This window comes from Lycorma delicatula, chromosome 3, assembly GCF_047948215.1.
Source record: "Lycorma delicatula isolate Av1 chromosome 3, ASM4794821v1, whole genome shotgun sequence".
Lineage (NCBI taxonomy): Eukaryota > Metazoa > Arthropoda > Insecta > Hemiptera > Fulgoridae > Lycorma > Lycorma delicatula.
Genome location: NC_134457.1, coordinates 13,003,112 through 13,028,389, shown reverse-complemented (window position 1 = coordinate 13,028,389; position 25,278 = coordinate 13,003,112). Strand labels below are relative to the sequence as shown.

Genomic DNA, 25,278 nt, shown 5'->3' with positions numbered 1-25,278 from the left:
TGAACGCTGGAACTCTCGACTTCCAAATCACCTGATTCTTGAAGAAGTATCTTTTTTTATTTATCACATTAGGCGATGTAATATATGAAACTTTTTAAACATTTAAGCCTTGATAAGATATTCTAAAACGTTTTAAAAAATATTACGGTACACATTTTAAAGATTTTCTTCAAAAAAAAATCGTAATACAAAAAATAAATGTTCTTTAATTTTTAACCCAATCAAACGCGTGCTCTATTTCAAGTAGTGCGATTACAATAAGATAAACGTATAGAAAAAAAATTATCGTACAGAAAAAAAATTTAAAAGTGCAATTTGCAGTATTAACTCCTATACACAATAGAAACAAAACAACGATTAATTAAGGGGAACAAACCGTGTAAATCTTTACATTCTATCTTCCATATAACGAACAACAAAAATGTATTACATAATCGGAGATGAAAATAACAAGAAATGCTTACAAAAACTTTCTTGTTATACTCAAGGCAATTTAAATTAATCCTTTTATCATGATCATAAATTTGAATTCGAGATAAAAAAACCGTCACGCGGCTAAAGCCCTGTTCCGGAAAAGTCCTACAACTTTGAGTTGTTTCTGATGCACGGCTTACCTCACACACAAAACTTAATTTAAAATATTTATCATTTTATTTAAATATAATTTTTTTTCGTCTATTTAATTCAATGATTCTAACTAAAGCGCGAGCGCGCGCATACCGTATTTAATTCGCGCGGTAAAGCGGTACTAACGGCGACGGTCGGCACTAAATAAACTAATGTAATCTCACAACTTATATAGAACAAATTTCGCTTGTACGATCGGCAGATTGGTGTAGCCGCGAGGCTTAATGAACCAGGTACCGAGTCGACCGAGTTCGAGACCCCGCCAGATCCGAGTTACTTTTTTACACTTTAAATATTATTCGTTTATTTAATTCTACCGCTCACTTGTGACGTCACAACATAGCAGACGACTACAACTACAACTAGCGATTTTTTTGGGAGTAGCTGTGCGATTTTACAAAAAAAAACGTGTTTTCAAAACTTGTTATTTTTTAATTATTAACAAATGCGCCTAAGAAAAATACGACCTTAAGTAGGCGAAATCTCGAGATTCTGGGGACGACCTTGCTGTATAGACTCATCCCCTTGAACTTTTTACATTGAAAATTTAATGTCATCAATGCCCCTTATAGAAATAATCTGTCCAAGTTAGGTCAAAATCGGTCCAGTAGTTCTGGATATATAAGATGATATATAGGCTAACACCGAACACCTATACACACGTACATACGAAAATTAACACCCGGAAAATTTCTATCCCGTTTTTTGGGTTCCTTAGGAATCAAAACGTCAAGATCCGTTGAAAAACCGCATATGACCAAATAGAACCGATTACAATACTTTCTCTTCTAGACCTACTATAGCGCTATAAAGATGGGAAAGTAAAAACAGCTCCTAAGAAAACGTAATAATTTTAAAATAATTCAAGATGAGGAATTTTCTTCCTTTTTACAAATCTCAGACGGATTCTTATCATACCCCAAGGATCAGTTTTTCACCCGAAATACGGTTTTAGTTTAGGAAGAATCATTCCCAAAAAATAATTCCATGATTGATTTATAAATAATATACGTACGATTAATAAATCACCTGCAATAAAACAATACTATCAGCTCTGGAAGAAACTGCAGTAAAATAGTATAACTTTTAATATATTTTAAACAAGTTCAGAATGTTCATCAAATATTATACAACTTTCAACGATTACTAGAAATTTTTAACTGTATGATACTATTCGGAAATTTTGCAAGATCTTGGATGATTACCTTTCATATAATCAGTTAAGACGTTTATTAACTCGGGTTTCGCAGGATTAACCGCTAACCGTTTTGCACTACACCGTAACAATATTAGGCCAGAATCAATTTAAAAAGTACCGTATTTATTCGAGTACCCCCCGCACTTTTTCCTGGAATTGGAGAGAAAATATAAGGGTGCAGGGCTTACTTGAAACACAGCCTTTAGCCAGGATAATTTATGTAAAGTAAACGTTTTCTTAGAAGTACCTAAATTCAATCACGTAAATATAGTTACATTAGGCTTTCGTTTATCAATACCGGATGACGCTTATACAGAATACATCCTTAATTATTAACATCCTGTTTTTATTATCGATAGGAACGAAGATACAATATTTTTATAAAACTGATTCACCCTGTATAGGCTGCATCCAGTTTTAATGACACTACAGTTACAGTATCAGTTACCCATCGTCGTTTTGTCTATTCGCCATAGTCATTGTACTGTTTGTATATGTGAACGATTATGTGCATTTTATCTGTTTAGTTTATCTTTTAAAGTTTAATAAGGTGATTTATTTTAATTACGGCATTAAAATGAGCGAAAAACATCAGCGTTTACGATCTTTTACAGTAAATGAAAAAACTGCGCGTTATAGAAAAGGCTGAAATTTTGGAAATAGAGCGGCAGGAAGAAAATTTTGACGTATATGAAAACTGCATTCGAGATTGGCATAAGAAGAAACCTTCTGGTGAAAGGCACTGGTAATAAAAGGGCTTTTCGTGGCTTAAAACCAAAATACACAGACACAGAAAAAAAATTATATGACTGTAACCGGCGAGGGCGTTAAATGATTACTGTAATCTGTGATATGGAAGAGGACAAGTCTTGTTCATTGGTTTAATTTTTATCGGCTTTCCTATTCAGATTATATTTTTACCGTAGTAACCGGCGTGGGCGTTAAATGAAAACTGTAATCTGAGATACGGGAGATGACAAGTCTTTTTTATTGGTCTAATTTTTAAAATACCGGTATATACTCGATTTTTTTTTCAGTTTTTAGGTCCGGAAAATCGAGGTGCGGGGCTTATTCAGCGTCGTAGGTATTCGAATAAATACGGTAATTAAAAGTGAAATTAAGAATCGATTTTATATTAAAAAGAAAAAAAAACTGTATTAACTCTAATTTTATTCTAATTTTAATGCAATAATAATAATTATCAGGACGAGTCTATTATTAATCTCTCAACGGTTACATACAGTTTTCTTAATAGAACACGAAATTATATTATGTAGCCTATTGGACCGACTGCAGGCGCTTTTTATTTGAGTAGAATGTATTGTATATATAACATGTTCAGCTACTACAACGCTGTTTTTAATCGTGTTTACAATCGAATGTTCTCTGATGGTCTCTTTATTAGTTCACTGCACCCTAACAAATGAGCACGCGCGTATCACACATTACATAACCTCTTTTACCAGCGTACGCATTCAGATCTACAACCGCAAATAATTTTAATTTTACATCGTAAACTGTGCAAAAGCCACGACTAATATTATACATTTTAACAAAACCGATACATCTTACTTTATGATTTTGTTTAGAATAATAATAAAATAATACTAATGAAACAGACCGCAATAAAATTATAACGACTTAACTAAAAGCGATACATTTCATTATATCAGAATACATTTTAGCACAAAATATTATTAGCTTAAAAAATAAAGATTTTAAAATACTGTTGTATTTTAAGATTATTTGTCGTCTAAAGATGACATTTAAAACCTTTTTATGTTATTTAATGCGATAAACAAAAATCTTGACATCAAAAGATCGGCGAATTATATAAATACCTTAATGTAATATAATTATCAAAATAAACTGTTAAGGGTTAATGAAGGATCAAGAGATATGATCGACGACGACAACATTAAATTCATTTTTACTTCCTTATACGAATTAAAGGAAGTATTGTAATCGCGAAAAATTTCGGTTTTCAGATTTCAAAGATAATATACATTTTGACCACCCGTAAATCCATTTTGTCAAGTTTCGGCGTGACGTCTGTACGTAACAGACAAACTACAGCCGTAGGGTGTTGAAATTTTGAATTTAGGACTGTTGTAACATCTAGTTGTGCATCTCCCCTTTTGATTACAATCGACTGGACTAAAGTATCCAAAAAAGCCCAAAATCCGAAAAAAAAAGATTTTGGACATCAATTGAAATCTGACTTTATCTCCTTTTTTTAACTCTTTTTTTTTTTAAATTTAAATATATTAATTTATTAATAATTAATTATTAACCTCTGATTGTAAAAAAACAATTACGATAAATACTAATTCAATAATAACAATAAAAAAAAAAATATGAAAAAAATCAGAAGTTATTAGTGAAGTAAAATTTTATTTACTTTAAAAAAATGTGTATATGTAATTTAAGAGGTATACAAGGAAGTTATGCGATGTCCACATTAGATTTTTAAAATAATAATGAAACAGATAAAGAACTATGTTACATTTTACTCGCCGTCTATATAACGACGTTTTCGATTCCTGGAGTGATCATAAACTGAATCTTTAGCGTCGTACTACCAAATTATTATAAATATACCAACTGGACACGGGTTCGATTCCCGTTAAGGATCTGGCATTTTTCACCGATCACCTAATTATTTTCTTCATTAAAATAAGAAGAAACCAGATCTAAGGTCGTAATAAAAAAAAAGGTCCTGCCGGAAGATGCTCCTTTATTAGTTTTTTTTTTTTTTTTTTTTTGGAGGGGATTGAAATTAAATAATACATTTTATTCTTTCGTGACGTAGAATACAACCATTCTCTTCTTTCTTGGACTACGTATGTCGATGATTTCGGTAGATATATCAAATAAAATCTATAATTAAAAAAGATATAAGATAAGCTAACAATTTAAAATGTGCACCCTAGAAGTGATTTTATACAAAAAAATAGATCATTTCGATGTAAGAACATTTGCTAAATTTAACTTTTCTGTTTAACGGTTGAAAAGTTATTTTAAGGCTTCCCATACTTTATTGATACTATATATATATATACATATATAAACAAACATATGTGTATATTTATAATATATCGGACAATATTAGAGGACAACCAAAAATGTTTTCTCCTCAGTCTATATTTACATTCTAAAATTTATATATTTATTTGACATGATAAACTTGTTTGATATAATTTGTATGATACCATTTTAATCACATCATTTAGACGACAAAAAAGTAAATAAATGTTTGGAGTTATAAGAGTAAGTAAGATCAATGGAATGGACCGACACAAAAAAAAACGAAAACAAACTGTCGGGGTAAGAATTATGATAATTCAGAAATGTAGTAAAGTAGCACTTGCCCTCGATTTTAATTACTCTTTTAACAAAACAACCCCGAATGTCGTACTATCTCTTTTTACACGACTGCCCAAAAAAAAAGTATAATGTATTTAGTGTGTATGTATATGTATGAATGAATGTTTGTTCCACCATAGCTCCTCAAAGGCTGAACGGATTTAGATATATGAACCGGCGTCGATATCCTTACGTTATCGAGAGTGTCATAGGCTACATATATATATATATATATATATATATATATATATATATATATATATATATATATATATATATATAGTAATGGAGATTTGCCGGTAGAAGCATAAACTTTTATTAATTGACTTAATAAAATTGACTTAATTGACTTAGTGTGAGTCTCTATCACTGTGTTAGCTGGGTCTGAACTGAATGATTCAAATCAATCGAATGAATAATATTATAAAAATTGTAGAACTAAATTTATTATAAATTTATAAAATATATTTACAAATTTTATGTTTCATAATAACGGGCTTCCCGTGGGGTATTATATCTGCAAACAATCGTCCGATTTTCAAAATTCAAACTGGATACTGGCTAGTACAGGGTGTCCCATATAAAACGCAACCCAACCTTATATTGGGAGGTATTGAAATAATAAAAAGGCATTTGTAAATGTAAATGTAATTTTTATTATTACCATCCATTACCTTACATTTAGAGTAAATGTTGGAAGTGGCCGCCATCTTCTCGAATACAAGCTTCAATTCTTTTTACAGCGTTTCTTGCAACTTTTTTCAAAGTTTGTGGCCGGATATTTAATACAGCTTGTTCAATATCGACTTTCAATCGTTCAAGTGTTCGTGGTTTGTTGATGTAGGCTTTTTCTTTGAGGTAACCCCGTAGAAAAAAATCCGCCCCAGTCAAATCTGGAGATCTTGGTGGCCACAAGCCTCGACCGATAACACGATTACCAAAGAATTCGTCGACGAAATCAGAAGTTGAACCTGCGTAGTGCGATGTCGCACCGTCATGTTGTAGCAAGCATTGTCTGTCTTCTTCTTCCAAGAGTGCGATGAACCGAAATAAAATATCCTGATATCGTTCTGCATTAACGGTGTACTCGAAAAAAATAGGACCGATTATTTTCTTCCGCGATATCGCGCCCCAAACGCCCGACTTCTGCGGGTGTAATTGTTTTTCGTGATAAACGTGGGGATTTTCAGCGCTCCAAATTCTACTGTTTTGGCTGTTTACGTAGCCATCCAAATGAAACCGTGTTTCATCTGTGAAAAATAACGAATCCGTAACATTAATTCGCTCACGCAGAAATCGACGGAACCGTTGACAATTTTGTAGCCGTTTTTCTTTGTCGGGCTCAAGAAGCCGATGAACCGTTTGAATGCGATAAGGTCGTAATTGTAATCGTTTGGTCGCCCGATGAACAGTCGATTTAGACAAATTAATTTCACCAGACAAACGTCTGATCGATTTATTTGGCGAGGCGAGTAATCGGTCTTTGATTTCAATGGCTGTATCTGTATTCAACACTGACGCAGATCTTTTGTGTTCTTTGTTATTAACAGAATCATCTCTCTAAATTTTGCGACTAACCTTAATACTGATGTTTTGTTAGGAGCCGGTTTATCTGGGTACTTATGGCGAAACAAATCTTGCACTGCAACCGCTGATTTCGTACCGAAGTACGACTCAACAATGAAAACACATTCATCTAGTGAAAACACCATCTTGTCTCTAGCAATACACTGAACGTTATGACTGCATTGTTGTTACTAACGGTAGTGTTCTACTGCGTCGCCGCGATGTTCAAATGTTGGATGAGTCCATAGGGGAGTAAGCTTGACTTTTGAAATTTCATGGATGAGTGATTAAAAATTAACTGATATACTCATAGGACAGTCAATTTGTATTTTTATTTGAAAATCCTTACCTACCGATTGATGTTTTTTCCATATGTTAGGGGTGATGAGGGAAGCTTAACTTCAGATTTTTAACATCCCCCTCCCATAGATTTTTGAAAAATTCAAAAAGTTTTTTAAATGCATTTTTCTCTGAATCTATACATTTTAGAGAAAAGTTTTTCAAACAAAAAATGTAGAGGACAATCTCCTCTACAATTAATGTCTTTGAAGTTATGCCGTATAATTTGAAATTGAAATACTAGGTGGCGCTGAAGTTGTAAAAAACGTGTTTTTCGGTTTTTCCACCGGAAAAAATTCTTTTTCTTCTGTATTGCATTTGAAAAAGATGTTAATCTCAAAAAAACAGACAACTTTTATTTGAACAATTTTCTTGTACGACTTACCGTTTTGGAGCTGTAGCTTGTGAAAGTGTGAAAATGTTGTGAATTGGGCACGTGTTCGAAATCGGTCTAGTCATTTACAACGTTATTTACAACTTAAGCGCCACCTAGTATTTCAATTTCAAATTATACGGCATAACTTCAAAGACATTAATTGTAGAGGAGAATGTCCTCTACATTTTTTTGTTTGAAAAACGTTTCTCTAAAATGCATAGATTCGGAGAAAAACGCATTTCAAAACCTTTTTGAGTATTTCGAAAATCTATGGGAGGGGGTTGTTAAAAATCTGGAGTTAAGCTTCCCTCATCACCCCTAACGCATGGACAAAAGATCAATCGGTAGGTAAAGATTTTCAAATATAGCCTATTTTGATGACAAATTGCCTGTACTACCAGAAAAATCGAGTGGCCTGCGCTACGCCGAGAACAGTTTGAGCCCGGTGAGCTCCCGTAAACGGTATTTGTAAAGTTTGATGAATGTACGATTAGAGGTAATACTGTTCGTATCGGAGCCCACTATTGTCGAATTTGATGCTTTAGGGGAGCAGGGCAAAGTTGAACGGCATATGCTGACTGTCACTAATATTGTACTGGTCTGTGACAGTGCATACTATACCCTAGTTAGAGCTCTCGTAGAGTTGAGCGTTCGCATCTTCGCCATAGACCGATCGAAATAACTCATTTACAGGGGTGAAAAAAATTTTTACCTGGCCTTTTATAAGTGGAAGTGGTAAAGTGGCTCATAATAAACGTAAAAGAAAATAAATGGGTGAGCGGGTGGAGGGGTTGATTTGGTGGGTTGTAAAGGGATGAGAAATGGTATTACTGCGATTTCCGGCAAAAGTTGACGTCAAAAAAAATTGTGGTTATTTAAGACACAGAAAGGTATACTTTCATCAATTTTCGTCAAAATTAAATGATTTTTGCAGAAATTAAAAATAAAAAACGAAAAAAAAAGATTTTTCACGAAACTTTTGAGGTTATGTTAAAAAGTGGCCTCTATAAAAGTTGTAGATTTTTGCATGATCTACAACTTTTGTATTGGAAATTTTTTTTCAACCCCCCCAACCAACCAAAAAATCCCTCTACCAACTCCGCTCACGCATTTATTTTTTTTACGTTTATTTTAAGTCCCTTTACCATTTCCACTTAAAAACTCCAAGTAACAATTTTTTTTCTCTAAGTGTAATTTGGTTGGACTACCAAGGCAAAGGTATCTTTGCCTACGTAGCACCGAGTCGCGTGAGACAATTAGAAAGTTTAGCCATTAGCTGTTGGATCACAGAAAATTGCTGTATGATCTGCACGGTAAAAATGTTTCTCGAGAAACTCAATCGCTTGAGAAATCTGTAAATTTAGATTGGTATACACCAGTTAAATAAAATGAAACGTTTACAATTTCCTCATTTGGCTAGATACACTTCAATAGAGAATAATGTAAATTCAGTGTTCTTTAACATAAGACAATTACTACTCAGAGCATCCGACTGCATTTAAATTGTTTCGTTGAGGGAGAAGATTTTCTTGTCAATGTATGGTAAGACCTGGTGAGAACTTAACCGTTAGACAAGTTTAATGTCGGCTATTTCTACTACGTGAAAAAAATATTTAAACAAATTAAATCTGTCTGAAAGCTGATCGGTCACTCATTATTTTATTTAATTAAGTACTGCATAACAATGTTTGCTCCTTTTTTCCATACCTTGTAATCTTTTTTTAGTTCGATTATTATTATTTTTTTGGCAGTCATGTTTTTTAATTTTTATGATTGTTTTTATTATTAACGATTTTACACTTACGTATTTCTATATACAGAAGATAAAATATCAATAAATGATTACCAAGCGATGGAGAGTTTTTTGACACTACATAAAGATGAAAATACCGTAAATATTCTCGGAAAACTTCATAAGTTCATCTCCAATCATATGTTACTTACGACTGAGAACGATAGGGGTTATATCGGGGGTCGACATGTAATATGAACGATATACGTCTTTTTGGTGCGTTCACTAAAGAAAAATGTCGGCCAAAATCACTCAAAAATATCCAATTCGGCTGAATTTTTTGCTTACAGGAGATTTTTCGTAGTTGTAATGCAATAAAAATTTGTTCTCCTTCTGATTAAAAAATTTTTCTGATTAAATAATGATAATGTCGATCACAAAACACTATCATACGACGTGTGTGACAAAAGTAATGAGATTGGTAACACTGCGAGCGATCTGGCAACACTGTGTCTACCGGTCTGTGCTAGACCGGTTTGTTCATCTCTTCCACATGATCAGTACGAGTTTCAACTCCGTTCAGCCAACACATTATTTTTGATAGCGCCATCAGTGAAGTTGTGTTTTTGTTGTGTTTTACGAAAATGGAACATCGGAATTTAGAGCAACGATGTGCAATCAAGTTTTGTGTTAAACTTGGGGAATTCGCGAGTGTGACCTTTGAAAAGTTTAAACAGGCTTATGGGGAACATTGCTTATCAAGAGCACAAATTTTCCGCTGGCACAAATAATTTTTGAAAGGCCGAGAACACGTTGAAGATCAACCTCGCTCAGGGAGACCTTCAACTTCAAGATCTGACGAAAACGTTGAGCGTGTGAGGGTTCCTGTAAGATTAGACCGTCGTTTAAGAATAAGGATGATGAGTGAACAGTTAAATTTAAACACTTTCACCGTACATCAAATTTTGACAAACGATTTGGACATGTGAAATTGGTGCCAAAAAACTCACAACGGAACAAAAGGACAATCGAAGAAACGTATGCGTTGATCTTCTTGGGAGGATTGACAATGACCAAGAATTTTTCAATCTGTAATCATAGGTGATGAATCCTGGATATTTGAGTACGATTCTGAAAGAAAGCGGCAAAGCGAAGAGTGGCACACTACGTCATCTCCTCGACCGAAAAAATGTCGAATGAGCAAATCAAAGATCAAAACCATGCTGATTTGCTTTTTTGACAGTAGAGATATCGTGCATAAAGAATTTGTTCCTCCAGGACAAACTGTCAGCGAAGTGTTTTACAAAGGTGTCCTTGAAAGGCTAAGAAAAAGAGTGATTCGCGTGAGACCAGACATTGCAGACAAGTGAATGCTTCTTCATGACAATGCCCCGTGTCACACGGTCATTTCCATCAGGGAATTTTTGACCTCAAAACGCATTCCTACGGTTCCTCAACCCCTCCCTTTTCACATGATTTGTGTTCTTGTGACTTTCCTTTTCCCGAAATTGAAACGTGTCTTAAAAGGACGTCATTTTGGAACTCTGGAGAACATTCAAAAGACTGTGACAGACCAGTTAAAAGCCCTACCAGTTGAAGCCTTCCAGAGCTGCTACCAGGGGTGGGAACAACAACTCCGCTGGTGTATAGCTGCCCAAGGAAACTACTTTGAAGGGGATAATATTGTTGTTTGAAAAAAATAAAAAACTTTGGTAAGTAAAACGTCAATCTCATTACTTTTCTCACACACCTCGTAGTGTTTATTTCCATAGACATTTAGTGCCCTGAAATAAAGATCGTAAATCTAAACTTTTTGGTTTTCCTTTTATGAAAATGACCTAAGTACATTGCAAAAAATTTCTCGGTAGACAATAATGACGGCAGATTTATGATCATATTTCTAAAATCTTGATTTAAATCGATTACATCGATTTACCTAAAAGTATTTTTCGACAACTGAAAATGTTATGAAATATATTTTAAAACGGGAGCAGGCCGATAAGGAAGAGTAAACTATAGACTCTGATCCGCGCCAAAACGAAAATAACCATTTAATCAAATAGATTGTAGGACAAACAGTTTTGGCAGAAGTGTGATTGACGGATGACAGAACGATGTGTAACGAGGCTGCGGTAGGAAAATTTAACCTTGATAACAACAAATCTTTTCAAAAATGAAACGAAGCGATTGGGCGTTCAGCCAGTTCCATGTTCCCTTAGAAAGAATGTGTGTATTCTAAATAAAAAATAAAGTTTTTTATTACAAATATTACATCGTAGAACCTTTAGTTTCACGGTAAAAATGTCACATACTTGGATCTGTTAAAATTTTTTTTTCACGTATTAATTTCAATAATTCCTTTTTTAAGATATTTTTTTCGTAAACGTAAACTTATCCAAGAAGAGTGAACATATTAAAAATAACCGAGAAGTTAAGATTACAAGAATGTTCTATTCATAAGCTCATTAGAGAAAACGGAATGAAGATAAATATGAAAAATAATCGAAACTATGTTAATTTCTTGGCGAACGGGTCAACCACCGCATGCTTTGCTTAGTCACATACTCTTTTCAAGTTTCAGCCATCAAAATTAACAATCGCTTCGTGTACACCCACACACATAATAAATACTTGAACGAAAATACTAAAAACGCTAACCGGTAATATTTATCTTCCGCTAAGTAAACCTCGTACAACAACAAATATTTTAGCATAATATTATACTTTGAACTTTTATTTTATTTGGCTTTATAAAACAGTAACGACAAACAGTAAATACTTGCCAGATATAACCTATTAAAATAATTACGTATAAACCGTTTTAACAACACTAAAAGAAAGCGTTTTTATACAACAGATAACAGATCGTACATTATTAAAAAATAACTAGCTATGTACCCGACTTTTCACCCAACAACACCCAAAATTATTCGGTGAAAATCAGAACGAATTTACGCAAAAGTTATTCGCAATACTAAAGGATATATTAATGGAATTAAATATGTAATTCAATAATAAAGTTAAAACTATCTGAGTTACCAAAGTAACAGCGGGTCTGGAAATAAAATTGATCAGATAACTTCACCAAAAATATTAAAAGAATCGACTTACGTTATTTCATCCCTACTCTTGTGACAAAATCTATATATATAAAAATGTTAAGTTCGTTTGTGTACGCTTCAAAAACTCAAAATGTTCTGCACCGATTGAGCTCAAATCTTAGCACGATATATAACCAGCATCAAAGATTGTTTTCATCTATTTTTAATAAATCTATCTATCTATTTTTAATTTGGAAATGTAAACAAAGGAAAACCAATCAGATCAATGCAAGATGGCCGCTGTCAATCACAACGACCAAATTTCTTTGAATTATATTTAACAGCTAAAACATCTGTATTTTATTTTAAAAAACAAACAAAAAAACACCAAAACAAAAAGAAAAGCCACCAAGAAGGATGATTAACAGTAAATAAGTTAAAACATCCAACTTTCTTATAGCCCAGATAGACTTAAGACTATGCAAACAAAAAAAGTCGAAATAACCAAATACACAGAAAATAATATCCCTACATAATAACCAAAAAATCCTTTGTTAGGTTAAATATTCACTTTTGTCTGAATGTACAGAAGGCATTTACAACGAAGCATTGATAAATATTGAAGACAACTGCTTAGCTAATGCAAATAAAGTTCTTAGTCAATTGGAAATGCCAGCACCCACCCGAGCTGCGATTGCTTCATTTGATGTGGATTTACGCCGTGAACAGAGTTACAACATTGGTGATCTTCAGTCATATGTCCGATCAAACATTCCCAAATTAACGCGTGAAAAGAAAGGCATTTATGATCCCATAATGCAAATGATAAATGACGGATTTGGGGGGGACCTTCTTCTTAGATGCGCCAGGAGGAACTGGGAAAATATTCCTCATTAGATTGATTCTAGCAACGGTTCGATCAAAAAATGACATAGCCTTAGCTCTTGCTTCGTCTGGAATAGCTACGACATTGTTACCAAGTGGAAGGACTGCGCATTCAGTTCTGAAGTTGCCATTAAACATGCAAATCATCGAGACTTCCACGTGCAATATTTCCAAATCATCCTGTATGGGGAAAGTATTACAAAAATGTAAACTCATTGTTTGGGATGAATGCACGATGGCACATAAAAAATCGCTTAAAGCTCTTGATCGATCGTTACGAGATTTGCGTGGAAACGTTCAACCATTCGGGAATGCTTTGATACTGCTCGCAGGAGATTTTAGGCAAACATTGCCTATAATTTCTCGATCGACACCAGTAGACGAAATAAATGCTTGCCTGAAATATTCAACACTGTGGCGACACGTACGTACATCGCAGTTGACTACGAATATGCGTGTCCAGTTGCAGAATGATGCATCAGCTGAGGTATTCTCACGACAGTCACTGGATATTGGAAACGGACAGCTATCAGCCGAAGAGACGTCTAGACGAATATCATTTCCTGATAATTTTTGTAATTTAGTAACATCAAACACTGATCGAAAAAGTATTTCCTGATATTCAAATTAATCATAGAAATCACGATCGGCTCAGTGAACGAGCTATCCTTGCCGAAAAGAATAAACATATCTATCAACTTAATAATGTTATTCAATCCAGCATTCTAAGTGAGGAAATTACATAAAAGTCGATAGATACCGTTGTGGAAGCAGATGAAGTAGTTAATTATCCAACGGAATTTTTAAACTCACTTGATCTGCCAGGGAAGCCACACATATTAAAATTGAAAATAGGTGTGCCAATTATCTTGTTGCGGAATATTAATCAGCCAAAACTCTGCAACGGCACGCGACTTGCAGTTAAGAAATTGATGAATAACGCAGTGCAAGCAACGATTTTAACGGGGCCTTTCGAAGGTGAATATGTCCTCATTCCTCTAATACCCATGATCCCGACCGATACACCATTTCAATTTAAAAGATTGCAATTCCCAATTCGATTGGCATTTGCAATCACAATCAATAATGCTCAAGGTCAATCTTTAGAATTGTGTGGTTTAGATTTAGATGCGGATTGCTTTTTACATGGACAACTGTATGTGCGTGTTCCCGAGTCGGCAAACCAGATAGCCTTTATATCTACGCAGACAGTGGAAAAACAAAAAATATTGTATAGCCACAAGTATTGCAAAATTAAACTTCTATGAAACATATGCTTTGTTTTGTTTCTCATTTCTCATCCATGCAACCACAATGTGCCACAGCGAAGCGTGGCGGGTACAGCTAGTCATTTAATAAATTCTTTTCTGATAATCATCAACAGAATTTTGAATGGTTTTGTTAATAAATTACTATTATTATTTATTAACGTTTTTATTTAATTTTTAAATAAAAGAAGATAAACATTCAATGAGTATTAATGAAATTCCTTCTACAGATTATAGATTTGAATCATCTTGCTGGTGAAGATCACGCGCTGTTTCCCCTTCCACTCGCTAACGTTTTTCATCATTCCCCTACACCACGGTAATAATATCCAAAAAAAATTACAATGAAATTGTAAACCGTACGGTAAGAGTGTCACAGATATCATAGATCATGAATACCGGTGTTCATTGGTGATTGGGTTTCAATTAACTACACATCTCAGGAACGGTCGACCTGAGAATGTGCAAGATTGGACTTCATTCACAGTCATACATATCATCCACTGAAAGAATACCTGAACGGTAATTTCCGGAGGCTAAACAGGAAAAAGAAAGAAAAAGAAGATATCATTTCTTAAGTGGTAGCGTCTCGGCCTTTCATCCGGAGGTCCCGGGTTCGAATCCTGGTCAGGCACAGAATTTTCACGCACGTTACAAATTATTCATCTCATCCTCTGAAGCAATACCTAACGGTGGACCCGGAGGTTAAACAAAAAAAAAGATCACTTCTTCCGCTCAGAAAACAAAAATTTCTGTAATATAAATAAAACTGTTTTTAATAAAATGATACTGACATCAAAAAAAGGTTTTAGAATTTTCTTAAAAAAAAAAATACATGTTAAATATATGTAATAAGCAATAGATATACAATAATAAATAATAAACAATGTTTAAGCGTTCCATATAATAAGCAAAAAATAGAAAAATTTGTTACAAAACTCTTATCGGCCTGATTTCATTTAAGTGTAATACACATCACATTTACAGAAATAATACAATTCTTATGATTATTCATTGTTTAATAAATGAAATCGGGCCGGCAAGAGTTTTGTTATTATACGGAACGTTTAAACATTGTTATATATATTACTGCTGTATATCTATTGTCTCAGATATATTTAACACGTATTTTTTTTAAACAAATTCTAAATTAATAACAGATTTTGATAATAGAAATTACTGTCTTATCTTTTTTGATATCAGTATCTTTTCTTTTTTTTTGTCTTCAGTAATTTGACTGGTTTGATGCAGCTCTCCAAGATTCCCTATCTAGTGCTAGTCGTTTCATTTCAGTATACCCTCTACATCCTACATCCCTAACAATTTGTTTTACATATTCCAAACGTGGCCTGCCTACACAATTCTTCCCTTCTACCTGTCCTTCCAATATTAAAGCGACTATTCCAGAATGCCTTAGTATGTGGCCTATAAGTCTGTCTCTTCTTTTAACTATATTTTTCCAAATGCTTCTTTCTTCATCTATTGCCGCAATACCTCTTCATTTGTCACTTTATCCACCCATCTGCTTTTAACATTCTCCTGTAGCACCGCATTTCAAAAGCTTCTAATCTTTTCTTCTCAGATACTCCGATCGTCCAAGTTTCACTTACATATAAAGCGACACTCCAAACATATACTTTCAAAAATCTTTTCCTGACATTTAAATTAATTTTTGATGTAAACAAATTATATTTCTTACTGAAGGCTCGTTTCGCTTGTGCTATTCGGCATTTTATATCGCTCCTGCTTCGCCCATCTTTAGTAATTCTACTTCCCAAATAACAAAATTCTTCTACCTCCATAATCTTTTCTCCTCCTATTTTCACATTCAGCGGTCCATCTTTGTTATTTCTACTACATTTCATTACTTTTGTTTTGTTCTTGTTTATTTTCACGCGATAGTTCTTGCGTAGGACTTCATCTATGCCGTTCATTGTTTCTTCTAAATCCTTTTTACTCTCGGCTAGAATTACTATATCATCAACAAATCGTAGCATCTTTATATTTTCACCTTGTACTGTTACTCCGAATCTAAATTGTTCTTTAACATCATTAACTGCTAGTTCCATGTAAAGATTAAAAAGTAACGGAGATAGGGAACATCCTTGTCGGACTCCCTTTCTTATTACGGCTTCTTTCTTATGTTCTTCAATTATTACTGTTGCTGTTTGGTTCCTGTACATGTTAGCAATTGTTCTTCTATCTCTGTATGTGAACCCTAATTTTTTTAAAATGCTGAACATTTTATTCCAGTCTACGTTATCATTTTTTTAAAAGCAGTTTTATTTATATTACAGAAATTTTTGTTTTTTGAGCGGAAGAAACAATATCTGCGACACTCTTAGCGTACGGTTTACAAGTTCATTGTAATTTTTTTTGGATATCACTGCGTTTTGTTAATTTTTTTATTTTTTTTTATGAATTACTGATTGTTACCTTATGAATTTATTATTAATATTTATTGCTTTTCTAGAACAAAGAAATAAACAGTTTTTAAATTTCTCAGCCGATTTTTTTTTTGTTGATACTCATATTATTCACTTCATACCACTAGTTTTTAATAAAACTATTATAGTGAATGACCTTCACGAATCAAAGATCCGTGATGTAATATTGCACTTATTACTTTGTAAGTGCATTTTTATGGTAACCGTAGGCACACTTTTTATATTATTATTAAATGGACTTATTTTATTTCCTCATCTATTAGTTCAAATAGTTCTAATTGTAGAATAAAAATTTTACCGTTTGAATTTATTTCTGTTTTACGTAACAAATCTTTGCTGCCACATTTGCAATACTTTCCTATTGTTCGTGTATTTTTTTTGTTTTTTATTAGCAGCTATAATCTCTTGTAAACTAATATTTTTATTTTTTTTAATGAAGTGATGGGAATTAAAAAAAATTGTTTTATCTTTAGTACTTTCATTTACGTAAGAGCATTTATTGTTTAAGCAAGCTGCAGTATATATATTTTTAAATTTTATTATTTCAAGTACATTATCAAGTTTATGTACGCCACCTAGTACTATCAAGTAATGCTACCTAGCGGCGCGATTCACAAACCCAACTTTTTGAGGAAAAGGTGACATATTCGAGTCCCGCGATTCATCAAACGGAAGAAAAAATGTTGTCTAACAAAATTCGAGGTATTTTTTGAAAGTGTCCTTTATTGCAAATCTAATTGAACTGAAATATAATGTTTTCACGCTTATTTTTTAATGTTTTCCTCCCTAATTTTCATTTCACTTTTAGGTTAGATCATGTTTAGAACTATAAACATAGTTCGTTGACTTCCCGTGCCGTCCAGTTCTGCGGACTCTTACCGGCTAAGTTCTAGCGAACTTCTTGACAACACTGAATTGTTCTTTCTCTTTTTATAGGCCAACGTTTCGTCAACTCACCGTACGTATTTATTAACAAAATATTTACTGCATTACTTTGGTGCACATAAGAAGTTACTATCTCACATCTGAAACTTTTTATTTTACATATTTCCCTCGTGTTCAAAAATTTGGAAATGTTACGGTTAAATAAAAAATGTAGACTTTAAAACTGAAAAATCTGTAAAACTTTACACAAAATCTGAATAAATTATAATCAAAAATTCAATATCACCTGAAATTAATTATAAGTCTTCATCACCTGATATATCTGTCGTATTTTCGTTACTGTCATGTTCTTGCAAGTTCTCTATAATGTGTTGTCCCACAATCCCTCTTTTTTGAAAATTTACTTGAAGGTTTTGTGCGTGTCTAGCGCATTTTCTCCAGTCATCTATTGTTACGCGGTTTATGGCATCTTCCAGTAACCTTTTTACGTCATTTATCTGAAATGTATTGTTTTTGGCTGCCACCTCACCTTTTATCTGTGCCCAAATTAGCTCGATTGGGTATACTGGAAGTGATGCGGCGGTAGTCGAACGACTTCATGCCCATTTCTCTTGCAAGTCTAAAGGTCATACCGTCTGATCTGTATTTTCCTCTACGTTCAATAATAATAGAAATAATTAGGAAAGTTGTGTGCGAAGTACTGTTTGGTATTTTCTTCTCTTCGACCGCAAAGTACCGGTGTATTTTGGTGGTTGGGTTTCAATTAACCACCAACCAGGAATGGTCGGCTTGAGTCTGTACAAGACTACATTTCATTTACATGTCATGCATATCATCCTCATATCTCGTTGGGGCATGGGGGGAGTTGTTTATTATTCACTTGGTGATCAGTTTAGAACGTACACTTAGGAATAATAAATTTAAAAAAAAATTAATTTTTTCATTTACTTTCATATTATTTCATGTATTTATATTTTAAATAACAAATATGAACTTTAATCACTCGTATTTTTTATTCTTTGATTAATTGGGTATTTTTTTAAGCTGCTCTTACACGGTTTCCCTTGATCCACCCAAGCAGATGTTGGGGCAATTCCTTTTTTATCGGAGTAGCATAGCTACCCTTTCCTGACATAATCTATGAATATATTACGTACAGGTCATAATAAAGGATTGATCAAGTCTTCTTGCAGATCGTTCGTTAATTCATTAAAAACATAAATTAAATTATAAAAGCGTCATTACTCTTAGACCGAAGTATTATGCTGAGTAACGCCGAAAATAATCTCGTTTAAAAAAATGAGTATAATTATTTTTTTAGCAAAAAATGAATAATTTTTTTTAAAGCACTGACGTAATTAATTAATTCATTAGAAATCGATCGATATGGATAATATTTACTGGAAACAACCAAATTTAGACGATGAATTTAGAAAGCTTAGTAATTTTTAGTAACAATACATTTTATTAGTAATAGTTTATAGTTAAATTACTTCTTTCAATGATTTACTTGGTACCTAAATTTTTATAATTTAGCCTGTTATAGACAAAATTATAATTTACATACTTCTAATTACTAAATGTAAAATTCATTAAAAAAAACGAATTTTTATAGGAAGATATGAAGGTAAACTGTTATACTTATCTAAGTTAATGCTACACACTTCAGAAACTAAGGATTTAAAAAAATAGCCAAAAAAAAGAAATTTAGTTTATGTTCAGCTTTTTAAAGACATATTCCAGTAATAATGTGAAACTGTGGAGGTATACAGAAAAAAATGAGTTAAAAAATAAAGCGATCACTAGCGTATAAAAAGATTTCAAATCTGATTTCGATTCGAACCCGATATCTTTTGGATAAAAGGCAGTTCACCACGAAGATCATCAAACGGTTAAGCTTCAAACTCATCGACAAATATACGGCGGGATTAAGTTTAAATAACTGAAAAAAAGATCGTTCTTAAAGTTTAAAATAAATTTGAAAAGTTTGTTTTATATTATTAACTTAAAAAATAGCAATCTCGTTTCAAAAATCAAAAAACTTTGTGTTTCGTATTTGTTTTATTTATCTCCAGGATTATTTCGAGAACCAACATTTACGATACATGCTTTAAATTAATCTGAATATTTAGAAGGTGTTTATTTTATAATTAAATAATAATAAACAAAGGAAGCGATATTACTTTTACAGAAATAGTTTCTTCTACCGGCTAAAAATTAACATACATGTATAGTTTTATGATTTTGTATAAAAATATATATTTCCCGATTTTTATCAAAAAGAAATCTGGTTACTTAAATTTTACCAAAAATGACAAAGTAAAATTTAATTTCATTTGGAACTGTTAGTTTTTTATATAAATATAAAACATAATTACGTTAATTAATAATTTTATAGATAATATACAAACAAATATTTCGATTTAATTTTCTTTTTTAATTTATTATCAACGAAACGATACGCAGGTTTTCCTGTTAACGCTAACGAAGTCCGAAAAGGAATTTCGAAATTTCATGAACGAATACAGTTTTTAATCATTCAAAAATATTTATGCGTAATCTTGAAGCGACAAAGTAAGTTTTAGTTTACACATTCTCCGTCAGGTAGCAGTTACTTTATAATACATATACAGGCTAAGTTGTTGAGTTCGAGCTTTAGAATCACAGCATTGTCACCACAGAAAGCACAGCGCGTTTATTGGTTCAGAAAAACAAAATCAGAGGTTGTCGGACGAACCCACCGGGTTGGTCTAGTGATGAACGTGTCTTCCCAAATCAGCTGATTTGGAAATCTAAATTTCCAGCGTTCAAGTCTAGTAAAGTCAGTTATTTTTATACGGATTTGAATACTAGATCGTGGGTACCGGTGTTTTTTGGTGGTTGGGTTTCAATTAACCACACATCTCAGGAACGGTCGAATTGAGAATGTACAAGACTACACTTCATTTACACTCATACATATCATCCTCATTCATCCTCTGAAGTAATACCTGAACGGGAATTCCCGGAGGCTAAACAGGAAAAAGAAAGAAAAAGAGACTGTCGAACGATTGACGCCCGATAATTGCGTAGGCGCTATGTTATTTAGCCCTCGGAATTGGGACGTAATAAGCGCTATAGTGAGCAGAATAATGCGTCGTAAATTCGTGGAGGAAGATGATCGCGATTTGGGGTAGATTAGGGATGGGCGGTCAGTCCCATTCAGGAGAGGTGGTCCCACTTCCGGCGTCCCACTTCAATGAGTGAACGGGGACTCCTGGGGTCCTTTTTTGATGGGTAAAAAGAAAAGACCGGAGTCCCGCGTGGAGGACCCTATAGCGGGTCTAACACTTAGAGGCAAGGAAATGAAAAGAAGACCCAGTCCCGGCCGGCCGGGTAGTGCCCCGTGCTCAGAACGGCATAGCCGAGCTCAGTATGGTCGCCCGAAAAGTCTGAGGCTATGGCACCCCTTGAACTAAGTAATGCTATCTGAGCAGGGTGCCGGTCCTAGGGGAAAGGGGAAAAAATAAGACTGTCGTAAAATGAAATTTACGCTAGTCTATCGTAGAACTTCTCCGATTTACAAAACGACAGTAAGCAATATGAACATTTTTTTTGAAACCGGAAGCGTTCTGAAAGGGGCATTCACCGGATAGGCCTAAAAGTGCCGAAAACACGGAAAGAATCCGACTGTCTTTCCAGCGAAGTCCAAAATGCTCAGTTCTAATATTAGACGTTGACTAAACATTCCTAAATGGACTATGTATAACTTGTTCGCAAGAAATTGAAACTTCTGTTTATAAACTGCAGTTAATCAATGGAATTAAAACTAATGATAAACCATAAAGATTTCAATTCGTAACGACCATTTTAATTTTAAACTTCAATTTTGCTATGAAAACTACCTGCAGGGCGTTTTATTTTCTGATAAAACAACATTTCATGGTCATGAGATCGTGAATCGTAATAATTCTCGAGTATGGGGCTCAGAAAATCTATACGAATCGATAGTAATCGTCCACAACTGTCCGAAAATGAATTTCTAGTGTGGTTCATCCGTAATCGAATTTTTGGGCTAATTTTTCATGAACAAGTTAAGATGGGCCTATGTACTCGGACATGTTAAAGAACTTTGTGTTTCCGAAGATTTAAAATATGGAGCCCCTAATTTTCCAGCAGGACGAAGCCTCTCCAGATCGTGCAAAAGTTGTGCGGAAAACGTTCAACTACAGGTTCCCAGAAGGTCGGACAGGCAGAGTGGATCCCATCGCTTGGCCACCGCTAAGTCCTGATTTGTCGCCGATGGATTTTTCTTCTTTTTTTACGCTAGATAAAAGACATCGTATGAAAGACATCGTAAAGAAAAGTCCAGTTACTAGACCACCTAAATCGAAAAACAACAGCGACCGTAGAAGAATTTTCTGCAATTATGCTCACCAGAGTGAGGAATGAAATGGATTATTGGTTTGACGTCTACAGGGCTGTAAACGGTGCTTACACTGAATTACAATAAGAGGTAAAAATACCTTCAACCTTTTTAATTTCATGTTGTTTTTTTTTTAATTTGAAACCGTGGAATTCTTTTTCAGACACCAGTTATTTCAGTTTTGAAATAATTCGATAATAAGTGATAGATTTAAAAATCCAATTTTTTGAACACCTTTAAATTCTCCCGATTACACTGTTTATAAACCGATCATCACTTCGTAAAATTTACGTAGCAAACTAAAAATGTTTACAAAGAGTTTCTACCATAAATTAATCAATTAATTTATACTTATTTATTAATTACTTATACTATTTATTATTTATTATTACAAAGATGGACCACTGAATGTGAAAATAGGAGGAGAAAAGATTATGGAGGTAGAAGAATTTTGTTATTTGGGAAGTAAAATTACTAAAGATGGACGAAGCAGGAGCGATATAAAATGCCGAATAGCACAAGCTAAACGAGCCTTCAGTAAGAAATATAATTTGTTTACATCAAAAATTAATTTAAATGTCAGGAAAAGATTTTTGAAAGTGTATGTTTGGAGTGTCGCTTTATATGGAAGTGAAACTTGGACAATCGGAGTATCTGAGAAGAAAAGATTAGAAGCTTTTGAAATGCGGTGCTATAGGAGAATGTTAAAAATCAGATGGGTGGATAAAGTGACAAATGAAGAGGTATTGCGGAAAATAGATGAAGAAAGAAGCATTTGGAAAAATATAGTTAAAAGAAGAGACAGACTTATAGGCCACATACTAAGGCATCCTGGAATAGTCGCTTTAATATTGGAAGGACAGGTAGAAGGGAAAAATTGTGTAGGCAGGCCACGTTTGGAGTATGTAAAACAAATTGTTGGGGATGTAGGATGTAGAGGGTATACTGAAATGAAACGACTAGCACTAGATAGGGAATCTTGGAGAGCTGCATCAAACCAGTCAAATGACTGACGACAAAAAAAAAAAAAAAAAAATTTATTATTTATACTTATTTATTTTTCTTGTAGAAGAGCATTGATTTATACTTTTATTCGTTCAATTCATCAGCTATTTCATTCATTACCATCATCAGATGACAAATTTTTTAGAAATTAAGTTTTATTTATTGATCTATTTATTATTATTTTTTTTTAAATAAGCAACTGCATGCGTCACTAAAACATTTATATTCGGCCAAAAAAATAAGACTAAAATTTGTAAGAAATTACATCACTTTTAGAGTCTGGAAATCGATAATTGGAGTGGTCATGACGTTTCAACATAACAGGATAGCTTTTTCTCATACTGAAAGGGATAATTTTAAGGTTACAATGTAAATCTGACAAAATTTTATTTTTTCTTGTAATAAATAAGGCAGCAACCAGCAAAATGAGTCGTTTCCTAATGACGTAAAACACGCAGATGGCTGATACCCAAACTTGATTCCTCTAAGGTCGTAGAGAATTTATTTCATGATGTTCGGGCAAATAATAAAGTTAAAAAAAGATAAAAAACGAAATGTAATACAAATTTGAGCTTAAAAATAATCATTAACATTTTAAAATTAGACGTGTCTTTAGAAGTTAATAACAATGATTACATAAATAAAATTGTTGAGCTACTTCGTAAATAAGTACTTAAAGGATATGACTCAGACAAACTGACGAACAGCAGCTGGACAGCGATGTAAAATGAAAACGTAAAGATTATTATCTTTTTAATCTCAAGTTCAAGAGACTTCAAAGAATAATTAAAAAAGTTAAAACAGTTTTACGTAAAATACAATTATACACTATAATATCATGTACCGAAACGAACTTGCAATCGGATAAGTTAAAAGACTTCTTAAAAAAAGTGTTAAATTATTAAACCCCACAAAGGTGCAGTAAGATAACATATCAAACTAAGCTAATAATCGTTTTGTTAGTTGAAGATACATTGAAACAATAAGACTTGTGTTTCTTTTTTTTTAACTTTTTTTTGGAATTTTCAGAGGAGTAACGAAAAGAAACAAACATGGATGGTATAGAGTATGAAGAGAATTGATGGAGAATACTTTTTCATATGAAGATGACGTAGGAACAGAAGTCTCGCAAAATACGTCCGCACGACAGTACAATTGCTGCCTTGTTCTTTTGAAGTCTCTGATCTTTGATCTAAAAAAAAATTACGAAGATAATGTGCCGAATGACAGAATCATTTCAGCGTCATAACGGTACGGACCGACAGACAACAAGTGAAATTAGCATCAACTTTACCTCTATAAATAATTCAGAAGTAGTCATAAACAAACTAAAAAAAAAAAAAATACACAAAAGAAAAAAATTTGGAAGATGAATTTAAAAGAAACTTAAGATTTCCCTCAAAAATTGCGAAATCATTCACAGTAGTAATCAAAGAAATATTTTTTTTGTTTTTTAAAAAGTCGGTCGGCGAACCGGTAGAGCGAGCTAAAAAAAAAAATAACACGTCATTACTCACTTGGCTGTAGAACTGTCGGATCGGTCGACTTTAAGGAAGATCACCTTTTCGCCTTTACGTAAAGCCAGGGAATTTTCATCTTCCGAAAAGTAATCTCGTTTGGCAACGTATATCTCTCTATCTTCATTATATTCCTGCAACAAACAAAGCAGTACACAAATATTACAAACAAAGCCGACATTTATTTCTGTGAACAAATCAGAACTTGGAATTTTTGCAAAATCACATCTCTACATGATTTCGTCAATTAAAAACATTTATACGGTTCAGAAGAATTATAATATCGACAATTCCATATCGTTATGCGTATTTTTAACCTATTTTAAAAAATCTGACGTGACACCACATGACTTCCTTGTATCCCTATTAAATTAAATATACAGATTTTTTTTAAATGAAAAATACATAAAATTTTATTTCACTAATAACTTCTGATTTTTTTAATATATATAATATATTTTTTTATTGTTATAATTGAATTATTATTTATCGTACATTTTTTTTTACAATCAGAGGTTAATAATTATCAATAAATCAATACATTTAATTAAAAAAAAGGAGATGAAATCTAATTCGAACAGATGTGCCTTCCTCTTGTAAGATCCGAATTTTTTCATTAAT

At 33.1% G+C, this 25,278-nt stretch overlaps 1 protein-coding gene across 5 annotated transcripts in view; it reads right to left on the bottom strand.

The window, feature by feature from the left end:
• Positions 1 to 25,278, bottom strand: part of Obsc (Obscurin) — a 613,188-nt gene that overhangs the window by 427,084 nt on the left and 160,826 nt on the right. For all 5 annotated transcript variants that reach the window (XM_075359431.1, XM_075359430.1, XM_075359429.1 and 2 more), the window contains one exon: positions 24,658 to 24,791. In XM_075359431.1, the coding sequence (XP_075215546.1) occupies positions 24,658 to 24,791 (134 nt within the window). The remainder of the gene's footprint in view (positions 1 to 24,657; positions 24,792 to 25,278) is intronic.